Source organism: Amblyomma maculatum, chromosome 6 (genome assembly GCF_055883805.1).
Source record: "Amblyomma maculatum isolate TAMU_Amacu chromosome 6, ASM5588380v1, whole genome shotgun sequence".
Taxonomy (NCBI): domain Eukaryota; kingdom Metazoa; phylum Arthropoda; class Arachnida; order Ixodida; family Ixodidae; genus Amblyomma; species Amblyomma maculatum.
The window spans coordinates 69,873,111-69,889,931 of NC_139349.1; the positions used below are offsets into that span (position 1 = coordinate 69,873,111).

At 44.0% G+C, this 16,821-nt stretch overlaps 1 protein-coding gene across 8 annotated transcripts in view; it reads left to right on the top strand.

Moving 5' to 3' along the window:
* The window catches only part of LOC146185979 (rho guanine nucleotide exchange factor 11-like), a 123,646-nt gene extending 111,886 nt beyond the window's left edge, over positions 1-11,760 (top strand). For 6 of the 8 annotated variants that reach the window (XM_084606915.1, XM_084606913.1, XM_084606910.1 and 3 more), the window contains 7 exons: positions 2,266-2,561; positions 5,365-5,474; positions 6,144-6,207; positions 7,071-7,151; positions 7,915-7,997; positions 8,861-8,966; positions 11,418-11,760. In XM_084606915.1, coding sequence (XP_084463041.1) covers positions 2,266-2,561; positions 5,365-5,474; positions 6,144-6,207; positions 7,071-7,151; positions 7,915-7,997; positions 8,861-8,966; positions 11,418-11,596 — 919 coding nt within the window. In that variant the 3' untranslated portion in view covers positions 11,597-11,760. The remainder of the gene's footprint in view (positions 1-2,265; positions 2,562-5,364; positions 5,475-6,143; positions 6,208-7,070; positions 7,152-7,914; positions 7,998-8,860; positions 8,967-11,417) is intronic. The other 2 variants (XM_084606914.1, XM_084606912.1) reach the window with 2 other exon arrangements.
* Positions 11,761-16,821: the final 5,061 nt, after the last annotated feature.

The window sequence follows — 16,821 nt, forward strand, 5'->3', positions numbered from 1 at the left end:
CGCTTGGGGCGGGCGTCATGATCGCAGCAGCTGACCGCCTGCTTTCGTTGACTCATACATGCAAGGAAAAACCGACTCCTGCAAAAGAAAAAAGAAAAAAAAAAAAAAACCCTGCCGCTTCTTAACGTCCGAACAGCACAATGATAAGAAAGGATGACTCGCCAAAAAAAAAAAAAATAAAATAAAATAAAAGAAAAGATAGAGAGAGCTGCCGCTTTTTAACGTCTGGTGCCGCACCATAGCCACCTCAGCCACTGCGCGCGCAGAGGGTTCGCAACACACGCTGGAGAAAGCGTCGACGCCTGTCTGAAAACGGGCTGAGCTGGCTTGACGCACGCCTTGACGCACGCATAGCGCGTGCTGAAGGAGGGAGATAGCTTGGCAAAAGGATGGGCACACCCACGCACATGGCTTGCAAACGTCATGTGTTGGTGCGGTCATGTGTTGGCGCGGTCATGTGTTGGCGCGCGGAAAACGATAACTGCAGATGCGCGCGCCTTTGGGGAATGGGTGCGGCGCTGCCCAGACCAGCCGTCGCCGAACTGTCCCCTCTCATTCCTTCCGCACGTGGCTTGAAAACGGCACGCGGCAAACGGCCAAGGGTGATGGATCGTCTTTGGGGAAGGCACACTTTCCAGTGCGTGGTGCGGAGTTCGATATATCGAACGACCGGTGAAATTAAGTTCGATATATGACGCGGCTTTCCTATACTTTTACATGGGATTTTCAAGGGGATATTCCGTGAGTTCGATATAACCAAAATTCGATATATCCGGGTTCGACTGTAGCAGCACAGGCCGGTCAGCTCACCGTAGGTGCGAAAGCAAGAGTGGTTGTGTCATAGGATACGCACTACTACTGGTGCTTCGATGCCAATTCACATTTTCTTTCTCTCTTCTTTTTTTTTTTTTTTTTATGTGCTGTGAATTCTGTAACTGGAAAGATACGGCATACCAAGCATCATTATTGCTTTTCGGCACTGCTTCATGGTTCTGAGGCGCTCTTGCTTCATTGGTTTGCGGCAAAATTAGATTTGGGCATTCTTGCATAGCATCTCAGATCTTTGAATTAATGGGGCTAGTGCTGGCTGCCATTTCGAATTATTCGGTCAAATTTATACCAGAGATTACAGGACTGCAGAAATTGTTCGAATTATCCAGGATTTCGAATTATTGAGATTTTACTGTATGAGTCTGATATCAACGGATTACAATCTGCCTGGTTTTTCAGCTTTTCTTGAAGAACTAATTAAGTATATTATGGGCAATTGCAAGTGAGCCACTACGTTCACTAGTGGCAGTACACATGTTGTCAAGTGACAGAGTGACACGACTGTGACTGTGAAGTCATATAGCAGTTTGAAGACAGTATTGTCAAACTCGTGTGTGCAGAGGCTGGAGATTAGTAGTAAGAGGCATAGGTAGGTGCCTAAGAGAGCTCCGGTTTTGTAACTTATTAAATTACACTTGAACCCCATACAATGTGCACCTTTACATGCTCTCTTGCCTGCATAAAAAGCTGTTCTATGGTGTGAAACAGAAAGTTATGGCTGAGTCACTGTTGCTGTTTTTTTTTTTTTTTTTTGCTTCATTTGTTTTCATGATACCAATCAAAATTTGCACCATTATGCATGTGTTCCGAATTCAGCACATTGATAGTTTTTGTGGGCATCAGTTATAACCTTGTGATGGTTGCTGCTGAGTCATGGCATTGTGGGTGAAGTAGTCACCTTCATTAGCTTACCTTTAAGTAATCCAGTGGATGAAGGCTGCAAGGGGGACATTAATTCTGTGCTGTGTTACTCCTGACTGGTTGTCCTGCATTCTCTGCAGTATGTGTGTGTGCATTTATGTTTACTGTTTTTAGGAGCAAGCAGAGTGAATATGTTATTCATTTAGAGGTGGTGGCTCTTAGGCCTGAAGGAAAGAGGAGGATGGGAAGGAATGGGTTAGAGACTGTGTAAAAGGCCTAATGGCAGAATGTAGAGCTCAATCTCCTTCTGACTTCTTGCACGCACACTCGTGAATAAAAAAAGACTTCCAAACGCTACCAAGTCGGCGGGGCTTTTGATTAATATTCATTGGAATGTTGGGAGCATACTACCATGCCACTACAGACGATGGGAACATGCGAGCTGCGACTACACTAAGCTCTGCTCCAACGTTGCCCCATTCTAGTCACGCAATAGTTTGTATTGTGTGCACTTGGGGGCCACAGCAGGGCCACACTGAAAATTACACGCTTGCGCTTGGCTGTTGTACCCAGCAGTGGAGCGGCAGATCATGACGACGAAGAAGAGGAAGTGCCTACTGACAAGGAGGAGGGGGGCAGCAGCAGCAGAGAGGAGGAGACGCCCCCTGCCTCGGCCGCAGCAGCCGAGCCAGACAAGGAGGAGGCCTCTGAGAAGGAGGAGGGTGACAAGGAGGAAGGGGTGCTGGTAGGCGCCCCGGTGGCGACACCATCGGTAGCCCAGGGTGGCCTGTCCCTCGTCGACTTCCAAGAGGTGGTGGTGGTGCCCAGTGCCCCCTGTGAGACGGCCACCCCCGTGCTCACTCCCATCGGTGGGTAGTTCACTTCAGCATGGACCGTCATAAACTAGGTTCCCTTGAATGGTTTGTGGCTTCCCTGAGCACTGCCTAAACCCATGCATTCCTTAGGCTATATGTACAGAAGATGGGGCATCTTCGCCTTCACATTTAATCTTGCTTCTTGTGGCACCATGCAAAATAGCAAAAGGAAAATTGCCGTATGATTTCAGAGACAAAGGTGTGACGCGAGAACCGCCCTCGTAAAGGGTGTGATGAATGTTGAATTATTTTTGCCAGGGCATCCAGCTTCCATGCACTTTGCTAGTCCATTATGGCTTGTAAATTATGCATACTGCATTGCTGTGACGACCCATATTTTACACAAATTTGCATGGGGCTCAGCAAACCTTCCACTGAGGTGCTGTAGTAAAAGCTTCAATTATATGATGACAAATTACATTTGCCCCACTTCATATGACACCCAGTGAGATCTGCCCAGAATGAAAGAGTCCGGTAGAGCACTTTATTGGAATTGCCAAAACGACACTCCAAGGCATTTTGTATCAGAATTGAGGCAGGGACCTGACTGAATAACGATGCAAGGTGACATAAGACTGCCTGCCACAGTGGTTTAGCCTTAGCCAGCAGCCTGCAGTTCTCACTTGGCGTGCTTTTTCGCATGCTTTGCTGGTGAAGGCTTATGGAATCTGTACCTTCATTCCAGTTTGAAGTTAGACGTTTTCTGATCAGCGGTCGCAGTTTTAAAAGTACATTTGGCTGCGGTTTCGGCACGAAGCACGTTAGGCCTAGCAGCACAGAGCATGCAGCGTGCTTTTTCTTAACAACCCACGCATCGGTGTTTAAAATTGAATGAGGGGTTCTCAGGATGCCCCCTTCCCCCAAGTATTGGCAAGGGATCTGAGACCCCCTGCACTACAATGCAGGGACTATATGAATCTGAAGAAAACAACGCCTAGACAGATGTTTACTGTGCTTGTGCCAGCTTTTGCAGATATCATGGGTTCACACTGTAGTAAGGTGCTGCCTGAGTGAACCGTCAATGCTTGTGCAATATTATTGAAAATTGGGAGTCTGTACTTATCGCTGTCAAACAGATCAACTTTCTTGGCATATATTTGTTCATTTTTTATTTTTTTTTTTCAGTTCCGAGGCAGATTTATTGTTTATTATTTCCCCTCTTTCATTGATATTTTATTTAAAATGCAAATAAAACTCGGACTTGATCGCTATAGAGACCCCTTTTTGGCAGAGCCAGACGTAAAGCACTACCGCACATTGCTGTTTGAAGCCCGCCACCACAGCGTTGGTGCACTCCAATGCTCTGACTGCTTATTTTCTTTTCTCCTTTATGATGAGAATGCCTGAAGCAGATTGCGCCGCCTAATGGTAGAGTGACGGCGGTTCTAGGTGGAGTCTAAGCAAAACATGTCAGTGGCATGATCATACATTAGGACATTGCACGTCCTAAAGTTCTCTTAAGCTTGGAGGAGCCTTGTTTTTTGCACATCATTCAAATCAACGACTGTGAGACACACTTGACGCCCTCTTAACTCGCACGGTGACAGGAGTGCACATGCACGCTGCCAAACACTGTAACGACTCTTGCGCTGTCTCGGTATTCAATCTTACAGAACAAGGGCACTTTTATTTTAGCAGCCAGATTAGAAGCTGTGCTTGTGACACAGGTACGTCCATTAAGCAACATTTCCGATTAGGCAACACCAAGATTTTATATACGACAGTTTCAAGTGGTCGCCTGATAGCCGTATACAATCGAGGTTCTGCAGTACTGAATAAAGGTCCACAAATGGAATTGATTTAGTTTTGCTATGCATGAGTGAGCACGCAGAGCCCTGTTCTGTAATAGAGCTGAGACACTGGACACTCCACTGTACAGCAAAAGCCTAGAGACACATAAAAATGTAACCAAGAACCCAAAACAGAGTCCGTGGACCCTCCTTTAGAAACCATGGCTTTGCGTTTTGCTGCTTGGTGCTGTTGAGCGCTTGTTTCATGAAGACCTGGAAAAAATTGGGGGGACATTTAAGCTCAGTCTTATGCGTATTACAAGAAAGCTTTAATGGCTCCTGTGTGCTAGCCTTCCACATGGATTCTCGTTTGCATGGATGCACTGTGCTACTAACTTATTAATCTTGTAATTTGAACCTCTATCAACCAACACATACTCATGCGTATACATCTGTGTGCTACACAGCCTCATGACCAGTCAGTGCATGGCAATTTCACCTGCCAACTACCACTTGCCAGAGGCATGCCCGGGATTTGTCACTCACAATGCCGATGCTGACAACACCAACACCGGACTTTATGGAAAACAGAGTCTTTAACGCTCTCGAGTTAAAAACATGGAGAGGCAGTTGTCAACCTAACTTGTCTGCGGGTTTGGTGGAAACCAGCACGTCATACTTGAAGAAGCAGAGATGGATGGGTCTCATTCTCTTCATGTTTGTTTGCACTGTCTTATGCCATGACAAGTCGGAAGCAGTGCTAGTTTTAACCGCGATAGTTGGTAAATAACTCTGACGAAATCAGCTTAACACATTGGGCAGGCATACACAAACATAGAAGGGGTGTGACGATGATGGATGAATAAGTGTGATGAGCTTGTGTCATGCAGTTTCTGTGTTTCTTTGTGCATGTCCATTTGTTTCGCTAATCCCATCTGAGCATTATGATTAAGTGAATGTCGCAAATCACCTTTTGTCACTTCACGCTAGAGGGCGTATTTGTCGCCCCAGCTGTCTGCACGTGCTACGTGTGGCTCACGGCGGTCGCCCTTACAACTGTTTTTCAGAGCGGCTTCGTCGCCAAGATCAGCAGGTGCTGTCTGCACTGGCTGAAAAGCAGGCATTGCTCGCCGAGATTCTGCGTATTCCCAGTGATGACTACGTCCACCTGGCCGAGGCAAGTGGCTTTGTTCACTTGTTTTTGTTCCGCTACTTGTGGGTTTTTGTTCCACTACTTGTGGGCGAGGCGCCCGCCACGGGGCTCGCAGGCCAGCAAGAACACGGGGGCTAAGCAGTGCGTGCTGTCATAAATGCTGCGTATCCCCCATTTGATATCCTGACTATGGAGCAAAGAATTTGGGTTCGAGGAAACTGCAAAGCTAACTACTCAGTATTTAATTTCTCTTTCGCAGTGCACCAAGGAAGAATTTTTTGAGGGCAGTATTGCTTTTAATACTCCCCCACTGGTTTCAAGGCATTTCTTGTAGTTGGGCACAGAGGGGTTCCAAAATGTGCACAAAAATAGAAATAGCACACCAATTCAGAACGCAGGAAAAAAAAATAAGGTGGCAATACTTAGCTGCATTTTAGACTAAAAAAATTGCCACTTCAGATTGAAGCATTGTTAACTATTATTACACAAGAGTAAGAAATAAGGAATGAGCAAAGCATAAAATCAGGACTGCTGCATATTGTACAGTGTTAGCTATTGGTAGATAAGATACATGGGTATGTTGTCTTTGTTGTACGATCGCCTACAGCAGCCATTGGGATAGGCTTAGCTGGTGCTGCTGTTGGGTTGCGCCGTATGCCAAGCTGGACTATAGTGCACCCATCTCTTGTGCAGATATCGGAGGAGATGAACTCCGAGAAGGGCCTGATGGAACTTCTGCTGCAGGTCACGTACCATGGTGAGAGAGCCTTTACAGTGCTCCTTCGGCATGATTACATTACCTGATGATTACATGTGACATCCACAACTTAGTAGGCCCACTTTATTTAAGTTTGGAAACTATCGGCTTCGGCTCATTTTCACATGGTTTTCACATGGTTTCGTCTTCTGTCCCCGTTTTGTTCGTGCGCAACCTCTAACTGGGGGGCCATGTGCTGTGCCAAGCCGCCCAGACGCGGCGGCACATAGTTCGAATTATCCGTAGGGGAACTAACTCGCATTCGAACTGACGGGCCTTTTTGTACACAGATCTCTATGGAGCTTGGGCGGACCAAGTAGGGTAGTCCGAATTATCCGAAAATTCGACTTATCGAGGTTCGAATTAACGAGCTTTCACTTATATGAAACTGCTACATCAATTGCTGGCTGTTTCATTCCTTTAGTAATACGGGACTTGCTGGGTTCTTGATCACATATTTATTTATTTTACACTCTGTACTTGAATCTAAGCACATTAAGCTATTGATTTTTCACTGCGTCAGTATATTGTGCTGCGAGCATATTTGAAATGTAGAGTGCAAGGGGGGGGGGGGGGAGAGATTAGAAAACATTGGTTTGGTTTGTCTAGTATCAGCAGTCACACGTCTGTTAAGCATCCAGTACTTGTTTTGTTACGCACATTGCTTTCAATTGTGTCCCCAAATCTGCCTTCTTTAGCAGTGCATAAATGTGCCTAGCTTTTTCATAAACATGTGAAAGTAGGTAGTAAGAGAGCCTTTGGTTATTTCTAGCAGCGGTTTGGCGTTACCGACATGCAAAGTTTTCTCCTCGCTAAGTGCACCTGTGCGGGAATGAACTCACTTGCGCGTCCTTGTGGTGCAGCAAACCAGTTGCCGGTGCTGATTAACGAGGCGCTTAACGTGACGGAGGAAGATGCTGTGGCGGCCGCCTCAAGCCCCGAAGGTGCGTTCTGTACCTAGGATGCACAGTTGTGACAAATTTTCTTAAATCCTGCTGGGAATGATGGGACATGAAATTGATATCCCAGTGCACTGACCTTGTGTTGTTTAAAAGAGCCCACATGTTTTCGTGTGAAGTCAAGGGTTTGATGCCAACCTGTCTGGTCGGTTGTACATGAAAAGAAAGGGTAAAAGCACTTGCCACTGGAAAATAATAAATAAATGAGTGTTCAACGTTTCGGCAAATTAATGCTCGTGTGATAGTTGAGATGGTGAGCTTCTTTTTTTTCCCCCATTGGTCAGTTTTTCTTTCTGTCTGCATTTTTACGTGCCTAAGCTCGGGACCCAGGACTGGACTTAAGTGTAAACCACTTGGTGTTCTTCGGCATAATAAGATATCTTTGTATAGCAGCATTTTTCTTATTTTTTCATTTTTCTCTGTGTTTGCATTTCTCTGTCCTTACCTGTGTTAAATAGGCTCATGCAGCTTGGTCCACCTCGGAGGTCAGTTCATGCGCTAATGGTGTGTAGATGTTTTTACCGCTAATTCTTTTTTTTTTCTCGGGGTAGCATGAATTGATGCCCATTGTTGGCTGCTTTTCTGGTTTTTGAAGTTGCAGTCTCGATAATTTTCATCTCTGTCGTGCTTTCAGCGCTGCAGCTCCGCAGTCACACTGCTTTCGCCATTGCACTTAGCCTTGTTGTTGCACGTGCTTCGTTACTGCATGGCATGCTAATGCTGACATGTTGCGTGCGCTTATTTTCAGGGGGCGCCCGCCGCCCGGGAGTTTGCCCTCACCGTCTGCTGTCATCCGTGCAGCCGCTGCTGCGTTACCTCAGCCTACTCGCCGTGAGTGCTCTTATCTAGCCAGGCTACCAGATAAGGAGAGAGTTGGAAGCACGGTTGGAACTGTGTGATGTCATAGCTCTTGGGGAGGCTTGTGGGCCTTAGAGCATTGAAGTGGAATTTATAGTAATTCTTTGAGTGATCCTATTTTAGTTGCGGATCTCTAGCGTTTTGTTTAGTGGATAACTCAACCTTTGCGCAGCTAAACATGTCAGAATAGCCTCACTCTTACATCCAGGATACAAGTGTGAGAGTTTTGTATGAAAGCAGTATGTACTCTTTGCAGCACTTTTGGTAATGTACGGTTAAGCATCTATGTTATGCACTATCAGTCTAGTGCAGTCCCCAGTGTAACGAAATATTTTAATATTTGTAGCTCTCTGTCCTCATAGCGTGACAGGGGAATCTTAACAGTTTTGCGGAGGCAGAAGATGCCTGCCTAACATCTTGTGGCTAGCGTGTCCCAAGCTGCAAATGTTTGCTTGCCTTTCTGCATTATAAAGGCTTGCTCTAAAGCTCACTTGTCACCCCATGGCAAGAATTTCTGGACTGACCTTATTATAACTAAGAGGCATCGGCGAACCACCTCAACTCATACACATTGGGACACGAAAAACAAAATCTTAAAAAAAAAAACGAGAAAAACTAAGAAGGAAGGAAGGACGGGGGAGAGCTTTGTACGCTGTTCTGTTTCGTGGTCCCTTTAACCAGTAGCGAGAAATTTGGCTAGGATATTGAGATAGTTGTGCATGGGAGTCTTGGTGTTGGAGAGAGATGTGCACTAGAGGGATCACAACTGTAATTATTCAAGAAAAGCAATGTTGACTGTGTTAGGTCGTGATGGTAAGTGACCTGATGGCATGCAGCCGAGCCTTGCTGAGCTTGAGCAGGAGAGACAGCGGTTGCGCCAGGAGCTGTCGCGCCTGCAAGACGCCAGGCAGCCACCGTCTTGCACAGAGGACGACGATGGAGGTGCGTGTTACCTAGCCCATCTCTCTCTCTCTCTCTCCTTAGTGTGATAGGAGATTTACTGACAGTTGCCATGCATTGTTGCTGGTTTGAGCTGCCTAGTTTGGGAAATGTGGAAGAAAGTAATTTCATACGAACTGCTGAGTTCCGGTATGCTAGGGTTCGAAGGTCAAGGCCTGCAGAGGGCACATTATGAAAATATGTGGGCTGGTGGCGAAAAGAAAAAGAAAAATTAATTCCGTAGAGCTTTTCTGAAACTAGGTACGAACGAGTCGCAGTTTCATAGCTTAGCTGCGCACCCGTGACAAAGCCGCAAAGAGTCTAAAACTTCACACTCTGCCACCTTTGCTCAGAGCATTGATGTCACGCACAAAATTGTCAAACTTGTCCATGTTGTGCAATTATTGTCTCGACTTCCGTTACATTCCCGCTTGCGACATTCACATGTGAAACAGGGCTTTTCTTGCGATTCCAAGGAAGCTATTTTCCGAGAAGAATCTCCCCACAGGGAAGACAGAAACACCCGCACTGGGATGCATAGTTTGCTGCCAATCTGACATCAAAAAGTTTTCACAGAAGAAAATAGAATGCGGTGTACTGGTGTGGACAGTGTGGGTTGGCCCCTTTGCCATGCCCTACTTCGAATTCTACCATGCAAAGGTGCTCGATTTTAGGAGCTCCTGAGAAGTAGCCGCTATTTATGTGCTATTTACGTGTATTCTTTTGCACTGTTAAGATTTTTTTTTTTTTTAAATGGTGTATACAAAATGATTTTTTGCAACACATAAATAAGCAGTGAAGACTTGTTCAAACAATTTTTTTACGCAGTTTTTGTAAAGGAACTCTACTGAATTGAAAGAATGGTGCCATTTTATTCATTAGAAAAAACTCATAGACTCGGTGGAAAAAAATTTCAGTAAATTTGATGAAGTTACACAATGTGCCACAAAGTTCGAAAATGCAAAGAACTAATCTGTGCGAAGATCAGAGGAAGCCTGAGCTGAAGACAGATGTTTTTAGCAATTTATCTGTTGTTACGATGATGGCACACCTTCAAAGGGAACTTCACCTTTTAGTTCCTTGGTAGTACTAATTTGGCTTTACCGCTTTTGTTAGGGCAGTTGGGAGAATGCCTATGCAGACTTGCAACCCTCACGGGAACTGAAAAGAGGCCATTGCTTCCGAACAGTATTAAAAAAGAAATTTCTAGGTTGGCCCACTGTTTTTTTGCAGCTGAGAAAAAAAAAAAAAAGTTTTAGTGTATTTTGTATGGCCTGACTTATTTTGATTATGGTGTTTTATTTTGATATTCGTGCCTTTTTGGACTTTTTGGGGTGTTTTAATTTTTTTTTTTAGCAATTTCGTATAGTGATATTTTTTCGTCATGCCGTCTATAACAAAATAATTTGTATGAATTTGACAGACTGGCTAATAGGTACAATTTATAATATATGTGATAGCAGAACGGTTATTTCATTTGATACGATTTGTTTAAATGACGTGCACTAACTTTGCATCTAAACTAAAATTGACTTCTGATCTCTGATTTGCGCGTCGGTTATGTCCAGAATTGTATTTGAAGCACGGACGTAACATGATCCTCCAGCCGCCTGTTTTATTTTATGGTCCTGAAAGAATTAACACTCGTAGTTGTCATATTTTCAAAAGTAAGAAAAGAGGCACTTTGTTCTCAAAATTTTTATTACTGTTTCATTTTTAAATCCATATTTTTAAAACTTTTTGGAAACATTATTTCCAAAGTTTAGTAATAAAAGATGATCTGTCAAGTCTTATAATTCTGAAGGTATATAATATTCACATTTATGTAAATTATGCATATAAATTGCTACAGCTTGGTATATGTTACAGCAGAGTTTTTCAAATATTGCATTTATAGAAGATTTTTTACAAGACCTCTCAGAATCGCCCGTTTTCTGGCGACTGCAAATAAGTGAATCGAAAAATTGTAAACAACCGTTAGTCATTAGAAACGTTTCTTACTATTGCTGCTACATGTTTTCCTTTCCCCTTATTATGCCTAGTAGTCCTGACAGGCATCATAAATTACACTGTTGATGAGGAAAAAAAAATTTTGTTTGGTATATTCGTTTATTTTGATAGCTGCATTTTGTGCAGAAGCATTTGTCTCTAGTATACAAACTATCGTGACAATATTTGAAATTATTCGAACATAATCAGTTTGACTCGCAGCCACATTTTGTCATTCATAATCGTTTTCTGCTAGAAATGTCTTATTTACATGGCCTCTAGCAATGACTCCCTAATTGAAATCTACTTCACCTTCTGGGTTTCTCGCGAATAGATTGGGCTAACATCGGCACGTGCAGTACCATCTTCGTGTGGCACGTGCCACAGGTTTCTGGTCTGTGCTAGGCCCTTTGCAGGGATTGACTTTATGGGGAGGCATGTAATGTCCCACACTATGCATCCCAGCAATCCTCGGATGCCTCACAGGTGTGCTTGCGACCGAGGAGGAGCTGACGATGCCCAGTGAGATCTGCCGTGAGGCTGCGGTGCAGACTCTGGAAGAGGCTGTCTGCCACTGCCCGACTACAGACTTGGACGCCGAGGAGGAACTCCCACAACCCCCGCAGGCGCCCGTCTACTTCTGAGCACAAGTGCCTGCCCTTCCCCTCGCCAGTTGTAGATACCTTGCCCAGAGGAGGGGAAGGACGCTGCGACACCCTGCTGCTGCTGTACATAGTTTTTCTATGTGTCTGCTATCTCTCTCTTTAATTTAATGACAGCAAATAAACCAGTTGGCCGTACATCTGCACCTTGGTCTCGCGTCAATCAAGAACTTACAGGCTTTGCCCTTTGAGCAAGGTGGAAGTTTGGTCAAGCAGGCACTTGCACCGGGTTCCTATTTCCGCTATCTCCTATCTCATTCAGCAACAGGGCTGTGCTGTCTGCTGTACAGAGATTTAATTAACTGCTGTTTTGTTTCTGGCACATGTATGGCCAACCTGTGCATTATTTGTGGCAAGCCAAATATGCAAAACTGTGCTTGATTTTATTGCATCACCAGCACATCGAAGAGTGCTGAACTGTACGATTCATTCACTCACGTGCACGTGTGACACCATCTGATACTGATAAAGGGAGTGATGCTGGCAGGCATGAGGAACCTACATGTGCAGTTAAAGCTCATTAATTCGCACTTGAAGGTACAAGAAAGAATGTTAAAATCACCTGAGAGTTAATATTATTAAATGATTCCGAAAAAAACTGCTAACCGTAGTAAATTTATTTGCAGAAATACTGAATAATGGTTGCCTGCTTGTCTCCTTAAAACGTCGTTGCCTATTTAAAGGTGATTTCAAGCAAGTCCAATCGCAGTGCCATTATAAACCTACATATTTCAAGGGCACCTGAGCAGTACCATTGTTTGCCCAAAACGCTGCCGGAATACTGAATGCGCAACCAAAAAGAAATATTTTGTTTTTTATGCACAAGGAGGCATGAGGCGAAATGCAAGTTACCAATTCTGTTTGCAAGATGAACTCGGAAATGCTATAGCAATGCGTTCAAAAGTGGCAACAGCGACGCTCCCATTTCGTTCACTCTTTGCAAAGACAAGCACCCCATTAGAAGTCACTCCAGTCTGCTACACTGCATATTCTAGTTCACCGTAGCTTAGCTGCACATCCATGACCACTGCATGCTTTGTAACACCACATCTCAAGCCACTTTCTGCAGACACTCTATGGAGCTGTGGACCAATGCTCGTGGACTAGTACTCTTTTAAAAGGCGGTAAAAAATGCCCAGGGCACCAGATTTGAAGGTCAGTAAACAAGCTTTCTACTGCACCAATGACAGTGCTGCTAGATTGGGCTGCTATAAAAATTTAGAGGGTCTCTTAGATGTCCTTAAAGAGGAGAATGGCAAAAGCCTACCCTTTCTCTCCTATCGTTTGCCTCTTATCGGCGTTCGTTGCAGTGCTACATATAATTATAATAGGAAAGGCACAGTATCTGTCACACTTTCTCAGGAAAGGGTGAGTTTTGACGGTACACCCCTTGGCGCATGCTCAAGTGTGGGATTGCAGATGGCAGGAACGCTAGGCAAGGAGAACACATCTCGCGGAATCTCGCGCACAGGGAGGTGTTGACAGATCTCGCGCACGGGATTTCGTTCTGTGAACCTAGAAAGGCTTTGGTCTTAACCAACTGTGGTTAAAAATGCATTTTCTTTGACTGTTTCAAGATACACAGCATCACTGTGGTTAATAAAACAATCTTTAGTGTAAAAGCATTTTCTTTCCCATTATGAGAAAATCTGGTAGCGTTAATTTGTGCTCACGAGATGATCATAAAAATCCCAGTGGTGGCGAAGAGATGAGGTGCTGCTATCAAGCGGCTCCAAGATGCACACTGCAAGCCGAGCATCCTCAATACATTACTGGATGCATCCAGACTCTGCAGTGGCCGAGGCCACCGCCACTTGTCGTTTGTCGATAATTATATCCACCACTGGACAACCTCCATGTGGCACCAGTTTTTTTTTACATTCGTGACAGAATTGGGACGCAATTGTTTTTCACTCAGAGTTCCTGGTGGTGTCATACAATTTCTCATTGCGTAGCACACGCATGCTAATCAAGCTACGATAGGGATTCGAACCAATGACACAGCTCGCATGCCACATGGAGAATGGCACTTTACGCAGACACATCCACAGACTGCAATGCTAGCAGAAAGAACTTCAATACACGTCGAAAACCTGGCTCTACTGGGACTATAATGCTTTCGCATTTAAACATAAGCAGTCTTATATGCATGTGCTGAATTTTTATTTTTTTTTCTAAAGTACCTCCCAGTAGGTTTCAGCAAAGAAACTTTTAACCAGCATAGAAATGAATCATGTAAGCTTCAATTCTGAAAAACCTATTTTAAATTTTCCTTTTTCTTTTTTTTTTTGCGATTTGAAACTAGGAACATTATTACACCTGATTCATAGTATTACTTGTGTCAGTAAATGATTAGCATTGGTGTAATCAGTGAGGCTACATACACATCTGCTATTCAGTCAAACTGTCCATTTTCTGGCACCATTTAATTTTGAGACTGTAAGATTCATGGTGTGTTTGTGCAGGCAAGAATGTGGAGCAAGAGTAGCAGCATTTGTGACAACTTCAGCTTGCTCTTCGGTATGCATCACTTGTGATATTGTAGAAGGGTCATTGGAAATGCCCTTGTGCTTAGAAATTCTTTGTTAGGTGGCAAGGTAAGCGATAGAGCTTAGAAACAAATTCTCTTTGGAGTCTACTCGTCATTTCTATCGTGCATGGATCTGCTTACGTGTTTGCAGGTAGCTCTTTTGTGCTGTCATGGATGACCCATGCAATTGGCATAAGCCATCCACTAGTGCTGGTGTCGCACTGTAGGTTATGCACTTGGTAAACGTGCGTAGAGTTTCCAAAAAAATGAAGCTAGAGCAATAGACCTTTTTAAAATTGGCCAAAGGGCGCTGCCATATTGGAGACTGGGCTATGCTCATAACACAGGAAAAAGCTGCGGAGTCTCCCCCCATGCCTGCTTCACAGCCCAGTCAAACTAGTTTTTCCCAGGGTTGTGAATAGGTCAATAAGGGGCACCTGGAGTGTGACTAACTCAAAGTATCTACCATTGGTGAGCAGTTGGTATCATCGCTGAACTTTTCAGAAAATCTACCCAGAGAAGCTTTGCTGGACTATTGTGCACTCCTTACAATCACACGGTGAACTGGTTTATGACATTTCAGAGAGGAGGCACTTTGACCACTTTCCCACACCGTAGAAAGATCTATTAAATTGCACTCTTTATTTCACTTATCTCGGAGGGCTCTCTTCCCGAATCTCTGCATTTGCTTTTGGCCAATGTGTGTTTCATCTCTTCTGGTCCACTCCGAAATTTAGGAGAGGTAAGTGTTTTGCAGTCTGCAACTTCATTGTGCACTTAGCGTAATGATGCCTTAACAGTTCAACAGATAAAGCTTCTGCTACTGAGCACATGGCCCCAGGTTTGATATCTGTCTGCTCTGGTCTTCTGTCCAAAATTTTCAAGCCTAAAACTTTGTGGGTGCGCGCACTTAAAATATATTAGAGGAGCAGAGCTTCAGTGCGTTGTACATTTGAACCGGTGTGTGTGTAGGGGGGGAGGGGGGGTAGCACCTTTTATGACATCTGACATGTTTCTGCATTCTTCTAGGTATCCCCTAAATAGCAATAGGCTGCTGTCACCAGATCTCTGCCCCTAAAAAAGAACAAAACAATGTTCAAAACTGGTGTTGCACATTGCAGTGATCAGGTTGGCTGGCTAGCTGCCTAATGCCAAATTACTATGAACTGCAAATGTTGCAAACAACACATTTATTGGCAGCTTGTCACCATATGACTGCTTTGCATAGAACATCTCTCTCAATAGTATCGGCACACTCCATAAATATGTGCTAAATTTGCCAAAATATTTTTTAAGTTCAATGGCTGATGGATGCCGCGTGGTACTTCTTAAAAGTTTTCTTTCAGCATTTTTCTCATCTGCAAGATGTAAAAAGTGGTCTCATGTCCACTAGCTGATTACAAATATTTGGTACTGGTAACTTTCCAGCCTGAATTGGGGATATCTACCATGGTAACACATTTGGGATCGAGCGCATTGTAGATGGGAAGATTTTGAGCAGAACTGCATAACAACTGGGCCTAGTCTCTCACTTTTCCATCTGGTACTGTAGACTGCGCACCTTTCTTCATTCACTGGCATATGCATAGCTGCAATTGGAGAATTGCACATTCTGCAAGCCAAGGGCAGCGTCATAATGATGGCCAGCGCAAGCAACCATGTGCCACTCCCTGTTGCCGTTAACAAAAAAGAAAGCGCGTCAGATTAGTGATTATATCACTAAGTGCATCTTGCCTCATAGTAGTACTATATGCCCCGGCCATGTCATATTATTGCAATCCACATAGATAACGGACTAATATTTTCTGGAATTATGCAGCTGTTTTTGTTTTCATTGCCAGTTCTTCAGATCACGCATATGAAATGCAGAAAAAATCATGACACACTTGGCAAAGGAATCAGCAGTGTATGTTTGAATTTTTTTTTTTTCACCTCTTGAGGCTGAACTCCATGAGCGCCGGCCAGAGGAAGTCTGCGCATGAGCGACGCGCTGCCCAAGACCGCTTGGACTTGCAGTGCCGAGAAGGCCCGCTTCACAAAATGGCCTCGACGCGTTTTGGGGATACTTAACTGCTTTGCTGTGCAGTGAAGCATCCCAAAAATGCTACAGGGCGTTTTTCTGCAAAGTGACCTTCCCTTTTGTGAAAAGAGCCGTGCGCAAAGCGAACCACTTGAAACCAGGTCATGGTTGAAAGAGTAAAACCTTCATTCTCACTTTGGTTTCATCTTGGATGCAGACAACCATCGTGCACCTGAGGTGTGCATCAGATTTGATGCAAATATTTTTCTGCAGTTTTTTCAGGCCCAGTTGATGAAACATTTTTTCTGGCTCTTTAAAGGCTGAATTAACGAGAGTTTACTGTATTCAGCAGCTATACCACAGCACCACTTGATTTCATGCAGGTCCTTTCTGTACTGAAGACCAGTTAACAGAATTCTGTATAAAATTTGTAATGGATCTTGGATTTTTCAGTACAGTATACACTTCTGTGCAATTATAGTTTAATTTTACTTGCAAATACATGCGAATTTTGAAATAAGACGAACAATGTTTGCCATTTTTTAATTTCCTTTTTTTTTTTTTCTCTCGATCGGACATTCGTTATTTCATTTGATATTCAAAGGCATTTTCACCTAATATTCATATTCAGTTTGTGTTTGAAAATTTAAACATTCG